Source organism: Artibeus jamaicensis, unplaced genomic scaffold, assembly GCF_021234435.1.
Source record: "Artibeus jamaicensis isolate MK-2021 breed Jamaican fruit bat unplaced genomic scaffold, CSHL_Jam_final scaffold_1689, whole genome shotgun sequence".
Taxonomy (NCBI): domain Eukaryota; kingdom Metazoa; phylum Chordata; class Mammalia; order Chiroptera; family Phyllostomidae; genus Artibeus; species Artibeus jamaicensis.
This window is the reverse complement of record NW_026522029.1, coordinates 2,685,617-2,704,418: the sequence shown is the minus strand read 5'-3', so window position 1 is coordinate 2,704,418 and position 18,802 is coordinate 2,685,617. Positions and strand designations below refer to the sequence as shown.

Below are 18,802 nucleotides of genomic sequence, written 5' to 3'. Positions count from 1 at the left end.
CCCCAGCTGGGGATTGAACCCGCAACCTAGGTATGTGCTCTGACCGGGGACCAAACTCACAAAATTTGTTGTACAGGATGACCTTCTGATCAGCTGGGCAACAGTGAATGTCATTTTAACTCAGGTTTTAGTTTAATTTCCATACAAACCTTTAAAGGAAAAAGCCTTTCAAGACCATTTAAAAAGAGGAAGATGATGGCTAATAAGCACATGAAAAGGAGGTCAACATCAGTAGTCATTAGGAAATATGAATTAAAACCACAGGAGATGCCACTTCATACCCACTAGAATGACAAAAATAAAAAAAGACAGTAATAAATGTTGCTGAGGAGATTGACATCCAGGAGACTCCATACGCTGGTGGCGGGAGTATAAAATGGTACAGCCACATTGAGAAACAGTTTGGCAGTTTCCAAACTAGTTAAACATAAGCCAACCATATGGCCAGTAATACTCCTAGGTATCTACCGAAGAGGAGTGGAAACAAATGCCCACATAAAGAGGTGTGCATTAATGTTCATAGCGACATTATTCCTAATAACCCCAAAGGGAAAGCAACCCCAATGTTCATCAACTGGCGAGTGAATACAATGGAATACTATTTAGCAACAAAAAGGAGTGCAATACAGACACATCCTATAAAACATGAATGAACCTCAAAAGCGTTATGCCAAGTGAAAGAAAACCAAGGTGATAGACTACAAATTGTATGACTCCATTGATTTGAAGTGTTCAGAAAAGGTAAATTTCTAAAGACAGAAAGCAGACTCGTGGTTGCCTTGTGCTGAGACTGTTATTAGGGATACAATTTTAACACCACTGACATTTGGAACCTAATACTACTACAAAGTATTGGTACAACAAAAGGAGTTCAAAATCTCTTGTTTTCAAATTGTAACCCGATTTGTTCTTACTGTAACATTATCCTGATGGTGACTGTGTTAGAGGACACGTTTAAAATGGTCGGTTTTTTGAAAGGTATACAATAAAGTGAAATTGAATTACCATTACACACGGTTAGGCAAAAAATAAAAAATAAAAATAAAATAAAACCACCTAAGGGGAAGGCCTCCAGTTTGGCTTTTATGTTAATATGCTGCTACCTAGTGGTCATTTATAAAATGGCAGGCCTTTGTTTTGTCTTCTTGGATTTGGTGAGCCATGCCTGTGTAACACAGTGATCTGAATCCTTGGCTGTGGGCAAGTGAAATATCTGAGGGACTCGCTGAATAATTTATGCATCATAAAACTACTATAATGGTAAGAATTGGATTGGGAATCTTGAAATATGGCTTCCAGTCTTCAGTGTGAGCTTTGTGACTTTGAGCCAAGAAAGATTGATCTGATTCCAAAGTCGAAGGAGAGGCTCTAGAGGGTAGTGATCAGGAGCAGGGCCTAAGGACTCTAAACCCTGGAAACTTCCGCTTTAACATGGAGATAAAAGAATACCCACTTCCTGGTAGTCGTGAGAGCTAAGAATGCATGTAAAAGCACTTAGAATGCACCTAAGAAAAAAACTATAATGATGTTTCCCTGCAGTAAGGATGTGCCTCATGGGAAGAAACTCTTTATTATTAAAATGAGTTACCCACAACTCCCAGTCAACATGGCGACACAGGTAAACACGGCTCACCTCCTCCCACAACCACGTAAAATTACAACTACACTATAGAACAACCATCACTCAAAACCATTAGTAATTGAGTTGAACAAAAGTCTGACAACTACAGAATTAAAGAAATCACTCCATCCGGACTGGTAGGAAGAGGTGTTGAATGCGCTGGTCCCACATCCATGTGTGTTGGGTAAAAATTCGGGATGCAGCCCTGGCTGGTGTAGCTCAGTGGATTGAGCACAGGCCTGTGAAGCAAAGGGTCGCCGGTTCAATTCCCAGTCAGGACATGTGCCTGGGTTGCAGACATATGAGAGGCAACCACACACTGATGTTTCTCTCCCGCTCTTTCTCCTTCCCTTCCCCTCTCTCTAAAAACAATAAATAATAACTAAAATATTTTTTAAAATTCGGATGTATACCTTGAAACTGAGGAGTCCCAGCCCAACACCAGGACCCCATCCCAGGGTTCCAGTGCAGGAAAATAAGTCCCCATAACTTCTGGCTGCAAAAACCAGCAACAATTGAGCAGCAAGTGTATCAGTGGAAGAAACTTCTGGAGCTCCAAGCAGTTCCTCTTAAAGAACCCACACACTTACTTACTCAGACTCACTCCCTCTAAGCTCCAGCACCAGGATAGCAGTTTGAAAGGCACCATGGCATACAGGCAGGAACTGAAGTGTCTGGCATCAAGGTGAGAGCTGGGGGACAGCTTTCTCCCAGACAGAAAGGCAGAGGCCACTGTCCCTTTTCTGAACCTCCCCCCCGCCCAGAGCCACAGAGCTGGCAAGCAGGTGCCATATCTGAGACTCCATCAACTTGGCTAACACTGTTTGTCCCACCCAACTTACAGGCCCACCCATAGTTAACAGAGACTTTTCTGTAAGAATGACTGGTCTTGGCTCATGCTTCCCAACCTTCTAAATCCTCTCAAACAAGCAAAGCTGGCCTCAGGGAGCCCCAGCCCTCATACCTCTTGCTAGATGACCCCAGGCCTGGCCCTAGAGGCAGCCAGCCTAGGTTTACAGCTTGGCTTTGCCTGGGAATCTCCAAGCGCAGCACAAGTAGCAGCCATCTCAGACTGCTTTAAAGTTCAGGCAGGGCAGCCCTGAGAAAAACACAGGTGGGGACTGACCTTGGCCTGCACCACCTGGGAAACCCCAGAGCCTGTGCACCCAGTGGATAGACCACCCAGTGGATAGACACCCAGCTATAGACCAGGTTGGAGCACCACCACCCTGACTCTGCACAGCTGACCCTCCACGGAGGGTGGAGATTGGTGTTAAGCTGTCCCAGCCAATCCTTGCAGCTGACTGGCCTGGGTAAATTCCTCCCATTGATCTGCCAACAGCAACCAAGTCTCAACTACGAGAGGAGAGGTACTCAGCCTACACGAAAGGTACACCTTGAGTACCCAGCTTGGGTGCCAGGGGAGGCTGGGCCACTGGACCCTACAGGACACCTACTATACTAGGCCATGCTACCAAGGCAGGGAGTCATAGCAGCTCTACCTAACACATAGAAACACATGCTAGGATTCTGCCAAAATGAGGAGACAAAGAAACATGGCCCAAATGAAAAAAAACAGGTCAAAACTCCTGAAAAAGAGCTAAACAAAATGGAGATAAACAATCTACCAGATGTGGAGTCTAAAACACTGGTTTTAAGGATGATCCAGGAACTTAGTGAGGATCTCAGCAGCATAAAAAAGATCCAGTCAGAAATGAAGGATACACTAACTGAAATAGAGAACAATTTACAGGAAAACAACAGTAAAGTGGATGAAGCCAATAATCAAATCAATGATGTTGAACATCACTGGAAGCAAAAAACATAACCAATCAGAACAACAAGAAGAGTCCTGGCTGGTGTGGCTCAGTGGATTGAGTGCTGGCCAGTGAACCAAAGGGTTGCCAGTTCAATTCCCAGTCAGGACACATGCCTGGGTTGTGAGCCACATGCCCAGTAGGGGGTGCTTGAGAGGCAACCACACATTGATGTTTCTCTCTCTTCCTTCTTTCCTCTCTCTCTAAGAATAAATAAATAAATAAATAAAATCTCTCTCTCTCTCTCTCTTATATATATATATAAGCAAGAAGAAAAAAGAATCCAAAAAACAAGGATAGTGCAAGCAGCTTGTGGGACTTCAAGGATTCCAACATTTGAATCATAGGAGTACCAGAAAAAGAAGAGAAGAAGCAAAAAATTAGAAATCTATTTCAAAAAATAGTGAAAGAAAACTTCCCTAATTCGGTGAAGGAAATAGACATTCAAGTCCAGGAAGCACAGAGAGTCCCAAACAAGATGGATGCAAAGAGGCCCACTCCACATCAGAATTAAAATGCCAAAGGTTAAAGATAAAGAGAGAATCTTAAAAACAGCAAGAGAAAAGAAGTTAGTTACCTACAGGGGAGTTCCCATAAGATTGTCAGCTGATTTCTCAAAAGAAACTTTGCAGACTAGAAGGGATTCACAAGAAATATTCAAAGTCATGAAAAGCAGAGACCTACAGTCAAGATTTCTCTACTCACCAAGGACATCATTTAGAATCAAAGGGCAGATAAAGAGCTCCCCAGACAAGAAAAAACTAAAGGAGTTCATCATCACTAAACCATTATTATATGAAATGTTAAAGGGGCTTATGTAAGAAAAAGATCCAAGCTATGAACAGTAAAATGGCAATAAATACATATCTATCAACAATTGAATCTAGAAAATAAACTAAGAAAAAAGAACAGAGACAGAACCATGGATGTGGAGAACAGATGGTTGCCAGATGGGAGGGGAGTGTGGGGAATGGGTGAAGAGGTGATGGATTTAAGAAGTAGAAATAGGTGATTACAGAATAAACTTGGGGATATAAAGTACAGCATAGGAAGTGGAGTAGCCCCAAAACTTATACACATGACCCATGGACATGAACGATGGTGTGGGATTGCCTGAGGGACTGGGTGATTCTGGGTGGAGAGGTCAAAGGGGGAAAATTGGGACAACTATAATAGCATAAGCAATAAAATATAATAAAAAATAAAATTAGTTACCCTTCTCCACCTCATTCCAAAGCAATGAGCAAAACCCAGAGGGATATAAATTCATAAAATACTTAGGTTGCCAATTAATTGGATAAACACACTTGAAAAATTCAGTCTTTAAAATAACGAGTAAGGGTAAAGGTGACATAAAAGTTAGAATTTTACAAATAACTTGAAACTTGGCATCGCTGATTGTTTTTAAACAATCCAGATAATGATGGGGATGTTAAGGGGTGACTGTTCTAGCTGAGCCTCTCACCATTGGTATCTTCTAGATGTCTGACATGTTTATACGAGGTCTGTCCAGAAGGTATCCATCCATGTAATATGAAAAACAGAGATATTTGTTGAAGAAGATGCAAGATACAAGAAACATTGTACATGGGACAGTGATGCCTCTCTCCTCTTCAAAGTAGGCATGTTGGGACCGCACACAGTTCTAATTGCCATCAGCTGCCCCATTGTATTTTCCTGAATTGCATCTATAGCATTAAGTCTCTTTTTTGAAGGTACTTTTATTTTATTTTATATTTTAAATTAATTTTTAAATTATTTTATTGTTCAATTACAGTTGTCCTTATTTTCTCCCCACCACTCTCCCCTACCCCCTCCAAAACCACCTCCCTCATTTGTGAAAGTGATTTTAGTTTGGGGAAAAGCTAGATGTTGCAGGGCACCAAATCTGGGCTGTAGGGGGCCTGAGTCACCTGGTGATTTGATGTTTCACGAAAAAACTCTGCAGGAGATGTGATGCGTGAGCGGGTGCGTTGTGTTGATGAAGCTGCCAGTCACCAGTTGCCCTTGGTTGCAGCCTTCTGAATCAACTGAATAGTTCCCAGAGAGGAATGTTTGAGCTTAATGCAAAATCTGATGCAGGTTCATTGCTCCACTGGCTGAGTCATTTTGAATGCGACATCCACACAGTACACATGCTCACTCAATTGCATCTACTGCCCCCACTGACTAGTACAGTGAAGTCGTCATTGTTCACACACAAGCATTCCAATCCATTCTCTTGGCTGCCAGGTTATATCGATGTTGTGCAAACCATTCTCATATACTAGCAACAGCTCGAATTTTTCCAGATAGACCTCATATATGCCAGCCAGCACAATGCTGACCAAAGGAAATATATTTCTTTCATTTTTCCAAGAATTAAAATGAGTGTATTTGGCCCTGGCTGGTGTGGCTCAGCGGATTGAATATTGGCCTGTGAACCAAAGGGTCGACTGTTTGATTCCCAGTCAGAACACATGCCTGGGATGCAGGCCAGATCCCTAGTAAGGGGCATGAGAGAGGCAACCACACCCTGATGTTTCTCTCCCTCTTTCTCCCTCCCTTTTCCTCTCTCTAAAAATAAATGAATAAAATGTTTAAAAATAAAATGAGTGTATTTGAACCACTCTGGACTTCATTTTACAGGATAGAGAACCAGTCTACTTAAAAAGCTACATTGTCCGAAACAGGTGAGTTTCTACTATTTTACTTCTTGACTGTTTTCTTTCCTTAGGATGTCAAGATAGTTTAGGTAATCAGTTGTAGCCGTTATTTTCCACAAAGATGTTTTGACACTGCTTATACCTTGTATCTTTTGTTTCTTTGTTCTGTACATCTTTTACTGAGGGATCATTTAGATACCATAGAATTCACCTATCTGAAGTGTACAGTCTGAGTCTTAGTAAATTTATATAGTTGTGCAGCTATTACCACAGTCCAGCTTTAGAACAAACCCATCACATGCTTGGCATCTGACCAGCCCCATATGGGAAGAGTGTATTGTATCACTAACCTGTGTATTTGAACCATGTAGCTCTAGGACCTGGCCTAGGCATTCATTGTGAATAAACCAAGCTCTAAACTAAAACCAACACAGACTCTGAATTTGACCCAAAATAGAGGTCCATAAAGCACATTCTCCAATGGCCTCTCTACAGGTCTGCAGGCAATTAAAGGATATAAGTTAAAATATGGACAAGGAGTAAAAGTTAACACACATACCCTAATTTAGGTGTATATTGTACAATTCATTGTAGTTCATGCTGATATTAGGGCCACCTTTCACCCAGACAAACTTAATGGTTTGTTCCCTCTTATGACTGTGATTAGGTGAGACAAGCTGTCCAGGGCCTAAACACTCTGATCTAGCATATCACAGATTTATCAAAGAAATATCCCCCCTTTCTGGAGTCTGGCTGCGCCCATTGTCATGGGGTTAGACCTGAGATGTTGGCTGGGTTCTTGCAGAAGAAGAGCTTCTTCAGGAACGGGATATTTGAAGAGGCCCCGAGGTTGTCTGGTTTCAAAAAGATTACTCAAGAAATAATTAAATTACCGTGCCTCTCTTCCTGCAAACCCAGTATTCGTGGTCTGCTCCTCCCAATATAATATTTATTAAGTACTTAAAAATCTCTCAGTGCAAGCCTTATAATATGAAGAAAATGAAAATGCCTCTATTTGTTATTAGTTTTGTTTTTTTGCTCCTGTCTTATTTCTAAGTTTATCTATAGGAGTTTCAGAGGACTAGTTATATATAAACGAACTCCACTTTGGTTTCAGGTACATCTTCATCAAGCCCCGTAGAGTTTACTGTTAATTCCATTATTTTATATTGATATTTGTGTTCCGTCTCTACCAAATATTGAGTAAGCTTTTTGTGTTTAGAATAGTTGTTACAAACTTTGTGTGTGTGTGTGAATAAATAAATGCTACATTTCTCAAGCACCCAGTCCACACTGGACACCCCAAAAACCTATTTAATAGGCACTTGTTTAATTAATAAATGACACCTCAGATTTGCCTTCCCTCTCTCAGGCCTCCATGACATTACATTTATCATATAGCCCAGATTTCCTAGACATGACAGATTTTCTGTCCCACTGTCCCCACTCAGTACAGTAGCATGTGCCACACCATATGTGTGGCCATATAGTCTTCAATAGCTGTAACACAAAGCCATCTCCATTGCAATAAGTCTGATTTCTATTCCTCCCTTTTTATTAACTAATAGATTTGATTACGATTTCAAATACAGTCCCTTTTATTTAATTTCACTCTTGATTTTTGATATTACCAAAGCATTACTAGTAGGAAAAATTTGACAAACAAAAAGTACAAAGTAAAATTTCCCTTCATCAAAGATAATCTCAGGGCTCCGACACTACGAGTGTCTAGAAATATTCCCTACACGCAGGAGGCAGCTGCGTGGTCCCCCTGGGCACCTGTCGAAGATTATCCATTCACAGATTCTAGAACCTTGGGTAAGGCACTGAAACCTCTATGAATCTTGGGGTTCCTCCGTAAAATGCTGCCCAGCTCACTAGTTTCTGGAGTCTACAGACGTGTATTTAAGCGCTACGCAAATTTAAAGGATTGTTGTGGGGTTCTTTATGCCTGCTCTGTGACTTGTCAGTTCACCAGGCAACTTTAAAGGGCGCCCGAATCACCTCTCTCCCGCACCCCATTTTGCCCCCGCCGATCCTGCACCCGCAAATTCTGCGGCTCCTTCTGCGATGGCCGCTTCTCCAGACTTCTCCCCAGTGACCGTGACTTGGCACAGCGTCAGGGCGCCCACGAGCGCCAGGCCCCGTCGCGGGAATGACTGGGAAGCTCGAGGAGTTCTCGGCCACCGGGAAGAGCGAGCCTTCTTTGTTGCACTCCGCGATGCAGCCAGTAAACCGGTGTTTCCTCTATGGCTGCCACCGGGTTTTAAATGGGAGTCGCATTCACCCGGGTCCTACTCTCACCGGCTTCGGTATTCGAGGAGGCACAACCAGCTTCTAAGCCTCCTTCCGCCTTCAGCCACGCCCCCCCATTCAAGTCCCTGTATCCCACGCCTCTTAGCTTATTCAATTTCGGCGCGCGCCCAGCTTGAGAATAGCTATGATTGGTTGGAGGTGAGCAAACCTCCCGTACAATTGGCTGATAATAGTTGGAGGGTGGGGTTAAGGATGTTAAGTGGTCCTGCAAGACGGAAGCCAGTGTTGGCACAGGAAGTCAGGACAGAGGCGAGAAAGAAGGCAATGGAATTAGTTAGGTGTCCCAAGCACGGTGAGGGGCCAGGGTCCCAGGGTCTGTCGGGGGTCTGTTCATCTATCGCGGCATAATTGTGATCGACCTTCTCTCTTCAGGGAACTGCTGCTTTCTGAAGACCGGCGTCCACGAGGGCCCGAATAAAGGAAAAAGCTTCTACGTGTGCCGGGCGGAGGCTTGCAACTTCGTGCGGGCCACTGAGTAGGTCTCGAGCTGGGCACGACTCCCGGCGACTGCGCGGGGCCTCCTGGGAGGGGCCGCCGGCTCTCCGCGCCCTGGATCTCTGGGCCTAGGAGAGGTGCGGCCTTTGGTCTCGGGAGCCAGGGCCCTTCAAGTAGTCGCAATGCTAGGACTAGGTCGCGTCTTCAGGAGACGCTTTGCACTTGCTTGCTGTGTGACCTGAGGCTGGTTACTTACCGTCTCTGGGCCGCAGAGAGCTGTGTAATGGAGGATAGGCCACATCGGATCCCTCTAGTCCTTTCCAGCTTCGGGTTTCTATTTATTTGTCAGGCCTAGGTATCTTCTGCTCAGACACTTGCCCGCTTCCGTCCTTCCCACCCCATTTAAGCGAGGACCTCTTCATGGGCATAGTAGAAAATAGTTGGTCCTCGCTTTGCACTAGTTTTAGGCCCAACTGGCTTTTTAATGTTTAAGGTTGGAACACTCCGATGACCCCCATCTAAAAATAGGATTTAAGTGGTGAGAATGAAAATCCAAAGAAGCAGATTACTCTAGGAACTAACGCTGAAAGAAAATCAGATACTTGATTTTACACAATTGAAAGCTGAGACCCAGAAATATTGAGCTGCTTCTTTAAAGTGAGAAAAGTTAATACTGTTATCAAAGGGTTAATGTTTTCTCAGTGCCAGCACAGTCTCTAATGAACTTGAAAACGCTCACATCATTAAACAGTTCTCTCCTGTTCTCCGTTGAACTTGGTAGAGAAAAATAACTTTCCTCCACATCATGTAAAGCACACAGTATTGGATATCGACTAGAAAATAAACTTTTTAAAACATGTATATCAACTTTTCCTAACACTTTTTCTAATTTGAAGATTATGGGAATCCATTTTAATTCAATACAAAGTGATTTTTGAGTAAAACTGTCAAATCTTAAGATAGAAGGGACCAAACAAAAATAAGCTATCAGCAGCATATTGGGTTAGAGTTTACTATTTATTTCTAATTTCTATATTGAGCTCCTTAGGTTCTGTATCTAGTTTTGTGAAACATGAAAGCGTGTTCATGTTAGTAGGAAATAAGCATTAACGGTAGCATAAGACCCAGTTTTACATGAAAGGAGCACACCCTTATACAGAGTGCCATTTACACAAACGTTCTGCTATACACACTAGTATATTTGACTTCAAGACCAGTGATTTAAGTAAACTTGCTCAATTTGAGATATGTCTGGTAACTAGAATATAAGCAAAGTAAAGTACCATAGGTCATGGGAGAGTAAAGGGTGACAATACTTGAACCTATTTCCCCTCAAATGTTAAATAATTGTCATAATGAATAAGAAGCTGGAGGAGAGGGGTTAAATTTATGCCAAGTGGGAACACACGGGCGTGTTGCTAGAGTAGGTGGCATGTGAACATGCTAAGTGACAGCAGACAGGTCATTAAAGGGAACAGGGATGGAAGAAAGAGACTGGTGAAGCTTAGCAGCCAGTCTTACATACTTCAGGCATTCCTGGAGTCTCAATGTAAGGTCTGCACCACCGTGTAGTTTCAAACCTTTGAGTCATCAGGAAAAGGTTCTTTTTGGTGGTTCATGATTTGGGGGAGTGGGAAACATGCAAGCTGTGGACCCTTTCCCCAGAGGGATGTGCGGAGACCTAAATGTGGATGGGAGTGACAGGCCCCCTGGAGGTCATGCATGGGCTCTGATGTTCATTCTAAGGTGTTGATTCTTTTTCTCCTAAAACAAAATTTCTATTTTTTTCCCTCTAGCATTCCCATTTCTCATTGTTTATTGCATGAGGGCTTTGTGGTGGAGCTTCAGGGCTTACTTGCCCCAAAGGACACGAAAGACTATAGGTAAGTGTTCAAAGGGTCATCTAAATGTATTGGCTTTTTTTTTTCCCTTGCCTGGAAGAATTAGAGCCAAGTTCTCCAACAATGGACGATACTTTATTGACCATTCATTAAAAAACAACAGTATTTCTGCATTTATTGAATATCTTCTGAGCTGCAGTTTCTCACTACTGAGCAAAATTTCAGCATTAAACTGCTCCACCTTTGTGCTCTTCAGCTCTCACGTAGACAGTGACGCCAGCCCGCCACCGGTCATTAACTAACAGTAACTTGTCAACACTCTCATTCTGGTAGTCGGATGAGGTACTGTGTGAAAAGGTCTAACATAGGTTAAGTACTCAGTAAGTGTTCGTTGCCTTTTTTATGGGAATTCAGAGGAAGGGCAGGAAAGTTGATAAAGATGACTTGGTATTTCTCATGAGTATTGAAAGATAAGTAGGAATTCACAAGGAAGGGATCATACTAAGCCAGTTAATACTCTGCGTTAGGGTACTGAGGCATGAAGTAACAAGGAATTTCAAGCATTTGGTTCAGGGAGAGTTTAGCTTCTGTTTGAGTAGAGATTTTAGGAGGCTGGCTGGGAGAGGGGGGCCAGTGTGCTGGTCTTTATATGATGCTCTATGCAGTTTGGAATTTATATATTTTAGATCGAATGCCAAAATAGAGGCATTCAAGTGCCATCGTCACAATTTTTACATAACTGAATACCCTGTTTTACCAATTTCCTTAATTGAGCTGTGCACACAGTAAGAACCACACAGCTTAAGTGCTCAGCTGGTTGCGTTCTGACAAGTGTGTATACCAGTATGTAGGACTGAGACCTCAGTCAGAATATAGACTGTTTCTGTTACCCCATTAAGTGCCATTGGCCCCCATCTGGTTAATGCCCTCGTCCACCACAGGCTGCTGTTTTGATTCATACTGTATGTATTCTTTTTTTGTCTGACTTCTTTTATGTAACAGTATCTGTGAAATTCTCCATCTGGTTGTGTGTATCAGTAATTCATTCGTTGTTGCTGAGTTGAATTCTATTTTTGAATTCCACAGTTTGTTTCATGTGCTCATTTGGCATCTGTGTCTCTTCTTTGGTAGAGTATCTGTTTAAATCTTTTACCCGTTTTTTCATTGAAATTTCTATTGAGATAATTGTAGATTCACATGCAGTTATAAGAAATTATACAGAGAGATCCCCTGTAGACTTTATCTAATGGTAACATTTTAAAAAATTAAGTATACTATCACAACTAGAATACTGATGCTGATACAATTCACTGATCTTTTTTGTAAAGATAGTTTTACTTATACTAAACGTATATACATTTAGTTATATACAATTTTATCACATGTAGTTTCATGTATTCACCACCACAATCAAAATATTGAATAGTTTGGTTACCATAGTAACCTTCCTGTTACCCTCCTATAACCCTACCCACCCCCCTCCTGCTGTCCCTCACTCTTGGCAACCATGAATCTGATATCCATTTCAAAAATGTTACATAAGTGGAATCAGACAGTATGACTTATGGGGATTTTTGCCTATTTTAAAAATTGTAGTTCTTTTTGTTGTTACTGAGTTGGAGGAATTGTTTATACCTTCTCTGTACAAGTCCTTTGGCAGATACATGTATTATGAATATTTTCTCCTGTTTGTGGTTTTCATTTTCCTGTCTTTTGAAAAGCAAGAGTTTTTAAATTTTTATAAAGTTTGGTTCATTATATTTTAATGGTTTCTGCTTTTTTTTTCCTTCTCTTTGAGAAATGTTTGCCTACCCAAGATCACAGATTTCTCCAGTGGTTTCTCATAGAAGTTGTATAGTTCTTTGTTTGTTTAGTCTATATATGGCCGACCTCAAATTAACTTTGGGTATCTCATGAGATAAGAGTAGAAGTTTATTTTTTCATGTAATATTAAATGACTGTTATTGATGGTTTCTGCACTGCTTTTTGAAGGCACTTCTTTCTCCATGGAAAGGCTTGTAAAAAGAAAATTAGTTGATCACCATGTAGGGTTCTGTTTCTGGACTTGCTAATCATACAGTCAGCTAAGATAGTGTGCCTCTTCTAATGTTCTTTTTCAGGACTGGCTATTCTAGGTCCTTTGCTTTTCCGTATACAACACAGAATCAACTTTTCTAATTGCCTCAGAAACTCTGTTGGGATTGCACTAAATCTATACAGATCATTTTGGGAAGAACGGACATTAATATTGATGATCTTCTAGTTCCCGAGCATGGTATATTTATTTATCACTTTAAATTTTTCTCTTAGTGCTGTTGAATAGTTTTCATTATGGAGTTCTGTGCCTTTTTTTGTTAACTTTAATCCACAGTGTTTGTTGTTTTGATGCTGTTTGGAATTTTTTAAAATTTCACTTTTCTATTGTTTTCTGCTGGTAGAGAAGGGCTAGTAACCTAGCACATGGAATCAGGGTGATCACCTGACACCTGAAGCTATTGGCAGTCTACTGGGGGCCCTCTACCATGCAGAAACACTGTCCTAGGCGGGGCATTTGAATAACAAGGGAGAATAAATTAGGAAGTGAGGACAGTGGAGGGAGGGAGACCACTGAAGGAACAGCCACCAAGAATGCTGACTACAAGCTCACCCTGTCTTATTGCCGCAGTCTCTGCCGGGATAGGGGTCAGTATTCCTGTTTTACAGACTCTTGAGGAAACATTCCGAATGGTTAGGAGAGGAACCTGGGCTCCTGTGGTTATGAAGTGGTGCCGCTGGGATTCAGACTTGGATCGAGGCCGTGGCAGTGGTGTTTGGCATATTGTCTGCTCAGTATGCGGTTGCTGAGTTGGGGGTTTTTGGTGATGTTTGTACCCTTAGACAAGACAGGAAGAAAGGGGAACAGCGGAAGAGGACTGGGATGTGGAGCACGGAGAGAGCTTAGGACTGTTCAAGTCTTAGGTGTGTGTGAGACCGACTGGAAAAGTGCGTGTGCAGCTCTGAAGGGCGGTCTAGGCGAACTTACCATTAGTATTTTTCACACGAGGTAGAGGTAGCTGAGAGGTGATCATTATTTTAAAATAGAAAAAACATATATGCTTAGCCCAAATCTAGAACACTGTTACTCGAGCTTTAAAAAAATTGTTTTAGGACAAATAAAATACAGTCCTATAACACACAACAAATTAAAAGCCAGAAAACAACAACAAAAATGATGTAGCGAGACAGGGTGTGCAGTCTGGAAATGTAAGCCAAAATAGATAGATGCTGACTTCCTTTGCCAGAACGACCTCAGTGAATATAGCCTTTCCTTCCCTGGCACTGGTTTTGTTTTCAAGAACTTAAGGCACTTCACATATCCTTGAATTAATTGATGCCATTATGTTTAAAGCTTAACCTGAATAGGAGGTAGGTGCAGCCGAGTAAGGGAGAGGGGAAGTGAGTTGAGGCTGGGGTGCTCTTTCTCCTTGCGTTGGAGTGTAGCTGCACTGGTGTGCAGTTCTCCAACTGAAACACCAGGTGGCACCCCTCACCAGCGTTGAGGCACCCCAACACCAGCCCTCTGGCCCAGCCCTCTTGTCCGGGCAACAGAGGAAGCTATGATAGTCACTTGGTAGAACCTGAGGGAAGAACTCTCACTGTGACATGAGTGATTTACCACATAAAAGTGGCACACTTTGATTTGCAATGTGGGATGTTGTCATTGAGCTCCTGAGTGCATGTTCTTGTCTTTGTTTTCTCTTCCCAGCCCCGGTCCGTTTACTTTTTATTCTCAAGGATATGGGTCAAAATGGGTGGAAATACTCTTTTACCTATAAACAGTAAAATAGGTTTTAGTTCTTTAAGTAACTTGTTATAGTGTAGCAGGAGACCTGCTTAGACAAGCCCAGACAAGTCAGAAGGACACAGACCATTTGCTGAGCCACCAAGATAAGGAGGGGTGAGCAACTAAGTAACTAAGGAGTAAGAACAAAAGAACATTGTATGACCATATCAGCAGCCCTGCTTTCTTGCTTCTGTAAACCTGCTTCTGCTACGTAGGCTTAGTAAAATCACTTCCGAATGCCACACTATATAAACAAGCCCCTGCCAGAGCTTGGGACCCAGAATTTGGAGACTGCCTCCTCTGGGTCCATATGGGTAAATAAGGTTCCGCTCCATACACCCGAAAGCAGCTGAATTGTTTTCTGTAACATTTTGGTTCCCTGACCGGGAACCACTCACTCAAGCAGGCTTTTTTTTTTTTGCCTTCGGTGAAGGCGGCGGGGGAGTGACCCAGAGGGAGCCCGGTGGTGGAAGGGAAGCATGCGCCCCGGTGATTTCGGGTCCCAGACACCCCGGGCTCCGTGGAAGTCATCCTCTGGACTGTTCTTCGACCTGGACCGGTGGGGTCCGGACTGGAACTATCCAGACCTGGAAAGGCTCCAATCGGTAAGTGCCCTGGTGACCAGAGCCCAAGACCAGGCCCACCCCTTGTGGTGGAAGGAGAGACTGGTCATCTCTCAGGCAGGCAATTAGCCATAAGTCCTCTGGAGGCCAATTGGCCATCTGGAAGGGGAAACGTGTCACCATCTGGGCAGTCCTACTCGGGCGGGACTATATAAACTCTTAGACGTTTGTCTGTGTGTTTATGTGTGAGTGACTGTATAAAGGATGTGAAAATTTTAAACCTGGAGTAAAGGAAACCTCAACTACTTGTTTTCTGGGTTCATGGGAAAAGAGCAAATTTCTCACATGTGGTTCTGTTTCTGATCAGAAACCTATATTGTGAGACCTAGGAAAGGTCACCTGTAGCCTGTTGGGGAGAATGCCTTTGCCACTCAGAACCCAGGAAGGGTCAATTGGGGCCGACGAGTGCTTCAGCCTGAGGCAATCAGCATGTCTTTGGCATGAGACTGGGCCTGAAGGAGCATGTCTCTGCGAGGCACCAGCAGACGCATTGGTGCAAGAGAATGCCTCTACCTGTGTGTTGTTTCGAAACTCTGTGTTTCGGATTTTGTTCTGTATCTGCTCTGAAAAGGAAATTGAGGATTCCAGGAAAGGTTGAAACTTGATACTCTATAGGAAAGTAAACAAAGAAAAAGAAAAAGCCCACTAGTAGGCAACAAACACCAGGGTTACAGGCGCCTACAGTCCTCAGCCTAGCTGTCTTAGACCCAGACCAGACTGCCACAAGGCTTCAAAAACTCTCCCACTCCCCTTGCAGAGGCCCTGGCCAGAGATCTAAAATCATTCACTGAGAAGGAGACTGACCCAGTGTTATCGGTGTGTCGACGACCTCCGTTCAGCCTCACCAACCCGAGGCCAGTGCTGGGAGGGCCCTTGCCAGCTGTTCGAACTGCTAACCAAGACAGGGTACTGGGTGTCCTTAAAGAAGGGCCGCAAATCGAAACAGGGTGGGCACTACAAGCTGGAGGACAGGAAACTGCTGAGGAGAATTGGAAGTTGCCAGATGGGAAGATATATGTCCCCCAGGGGCAAGCCAGCAACCTAGTGACGCAGTGCCACAGCCTCACTCATAAGGGCAAGACGTCCCTAGAAAACCTGTTAAAAAGGTACCTTTACTTCCCTAACCTGGCTGCGCTCTGCACCTCTGTGGCCATGCAGTGTGTTACGTGCGCTTTGGAACAATGTGGCAGGGCACCCAGGGATAAAGCCAGGAATACAGCAGTCAGGGAGGCAGCCGTTTGAGGACTTACAGTTGGACCTTACTGAAGTCAGACCCAGCTGGGGGTGTAAGAACCTCCTAGTCTTCGTCTGCACCTTTTTTGGGTGGGTAGAAGCCTTCCCCACCAGGACTGAGAAAATCCGAGAAGTCACCCAGGCCCTGATGAGGGAAATCATCCCAAGGTACAGATTGCCCCTGACTATTCAGAGTGACAATGGTCCAGCTTTCGTCTCAAACACAATACAGGAGGTAACAAGGCTCCTCCATATCACATGGAAATTGCACACTGCATACCGACCCCAGAGCTCGGGAAAAGTAGAGCGCATGAACCGGACTCTCAAGGAAACTCTGGCTAAGTTCCACCAGGAGACTAGACTACCTTGGACTGATTTGCTGCCGCTGGCACTACTTAGGGTTGGGAATGGCCCTCACCCTTCGGGCTCTACCCAGTATGAGTTAGTCTTTGGGAGACCTCCTCCTATCCTCAGAATAGATAAAGGGGGACCCCAGACCTCCTGTGGTGACGTTGCCTGCTGGGGAGGTGAGGCCCACTATGGCTTCTCCCACTCTGCAAGTGGGAGAAGTCTCCACCACGGATTCGCAGCCTCTGCGAGTGGGCTCTGCTCACCTGCTGCACCAGGGGCTTCTGGGGCCTCCTTAGCTCTGGAGACTGGAGCCAGAGTCTTGGGGCTGCCAATGCCCGTGGGCGGAACCAGAGTCAGGGTGTTGCCATTTTGGGTAAAATGGATGAGCCATGTGAGTGCTCCACCATGGAGGACAGAGCATTCGTGGGCATCGCCATCTTGGACAACCCCACGTGCATCAGTGCCACCATCTTGGAACTGGATAAGGCTTCTCTTCAGATTATGAGCTGTATGCTGCTGTTGTATGGACACTGCAGCAGTCAGGTTCTCTGTGTAACTGGTTCTCATAGGAATGGCTCTGGTTTTGAAGGTCATGAACTGAGGTCCAAGGCTGACCATCTGATTTATACGGTGTTTGCAAGGTCTAAGCTTCAGAAAGGTGCAAAATGCCCCTGTGAATCTAGGGACTTTTAGTAGAAGATGCCTATGGTGCTAGGGACTTTAAGCTGCTAGATACTGAGTTCAAGTGCAGTCCTTCTCAGTGTGGGAAAGGAATAGGGATTAAAAGTGAATTATGGATAAATCTGGACAGGTAAAAAGGCTATAGAAGGTTTGTGAATATTGCAGAAAGACTGTGGGAAGCTATAAAAATAAATGGAAATGTGAAAGTTTTGTAAAGAAATTATGTGGTGTTAGTAACAGAAGGTATAAGGCATGGAGATGCATCTTGATGGGTATTAGACGGAAAAAGATTTTCCTTCAAGCTTTGTGTTTTCTCCCTACCTGATCCCTCCAGAATTTGGCATTCTTAAGAAATGAATGATGATGTAATGTTTCTTTGCATAAAACCAATAAGACCAGTCATTAATAGTGGTTTTGTTAACCAGGACTTTGACTGGAATGTCACGCCTGAAGGAGGCATGTATGGGTTCTGGTTGTTACCAGAAAGCTCAGAGGAACTGGGATTGACCTGTGAAGCTAGTGAAAGCCCACGAGAAAAGCCTGGTACATTGGTTGGTTGTGCGGTTGGAGCCAGTCTTTCCATGGAAGGAACGAAGGTTGCTTTTCTGAAAGATGGCTAAGAAGGAACCTGTAGGCACAATGGAGGCTCAAGGATTTGAGTGAAATGACTGGTACAGGCGAAGCCAGGTGGCAGATGTGTGGCTCTGCTTCTGTGCCCCAAGCAGCAGACTGAGAAGTCAATCTAAGGGTTCCCTGTGTGAGTTCCAGTGAAGCGGACTTAAGGATCATAAGTGATCCAGGCTGCTCTTGATGTGTTTATGCACATGAATAGTCAAAATCAAAAGCAGGACCCAAAGTAGTCCCTGTAATAACAGTAAGGGCGATATTAAGGAGAAAAACTGTGGTTCAAGGAAAATCACTATGCTCAGTATTGGACATCAGAATGGTGCAGCTAACTGTCTTGAAAGTTTATTTTCATTTAAGAGTTGAAACCAGGTTTGTGATGTCACCAGTGATGTACAGTCTACAGGTGCAAAGGACCTGTCAAATTGCCACTGTTAAATGTCATTGCAGGAAGGACCGTGCAATGGAATGTCTTCCCAAAAGACAGTCTCACAGGCGCAGAGACTGGTTTGGGGATTATTGTGTGAATTAACCTGTGTTCTTCTGTTTTCATAGGGCGTATGCCTATGACCTGCCTATGCCTATAGATGATTAGTTACAATATAGGCCTGACTTAAGGAGCCCATCTTTGTCATCGCCCCTACCCCCCGTTTGAGTCAACTAAGCAGTCTGTGGGCTTCACTTTAGAACTGATTTTCCCTTTTCTGTCTTGATAGCTTGGACAGAAAGGGTTCAGAAATCTGAAAGGAGGGAAATCCTAATGTATTCCCCCCAGCCCGAGTGAAGTATAGG

At 43.6% G+C, this 18,802-nt stretch overlaps 1 protein-coding gene across 1 annotated transcript in view; it reads left to right on the top strand.

Annotated features, from left to right (window-relative positions):
* Positions 1 to 8,630: 8,630 nt before the first annotated feature.
* Positions 8,631 to 18,802, top strand: part of TTF2 (transcription termination factor 2) — a 40,696-nt gene continuing 30,524 nt past the window's right edge. The window contains exons 1-3 of the mRNA XM_037135116.2: positions 8,631 to 8,691; positions 8,772 to 8,874; positions 10,631 to 10,717. Of these exons, the coding sequence (XP_036991011.2) occupies positions 8,664 to 8,691; positions 8,772 to 8,874; positions 10,631 to 10,717 (218 nt within the window). The 5' untranslated portion in view covers positions 8,631 to 8,663. The remainder of the gene's footprint in view (positions 8,692 to 8,771; positions 8,875 to 10,630; positions 10,718 to 18,802) is intronic.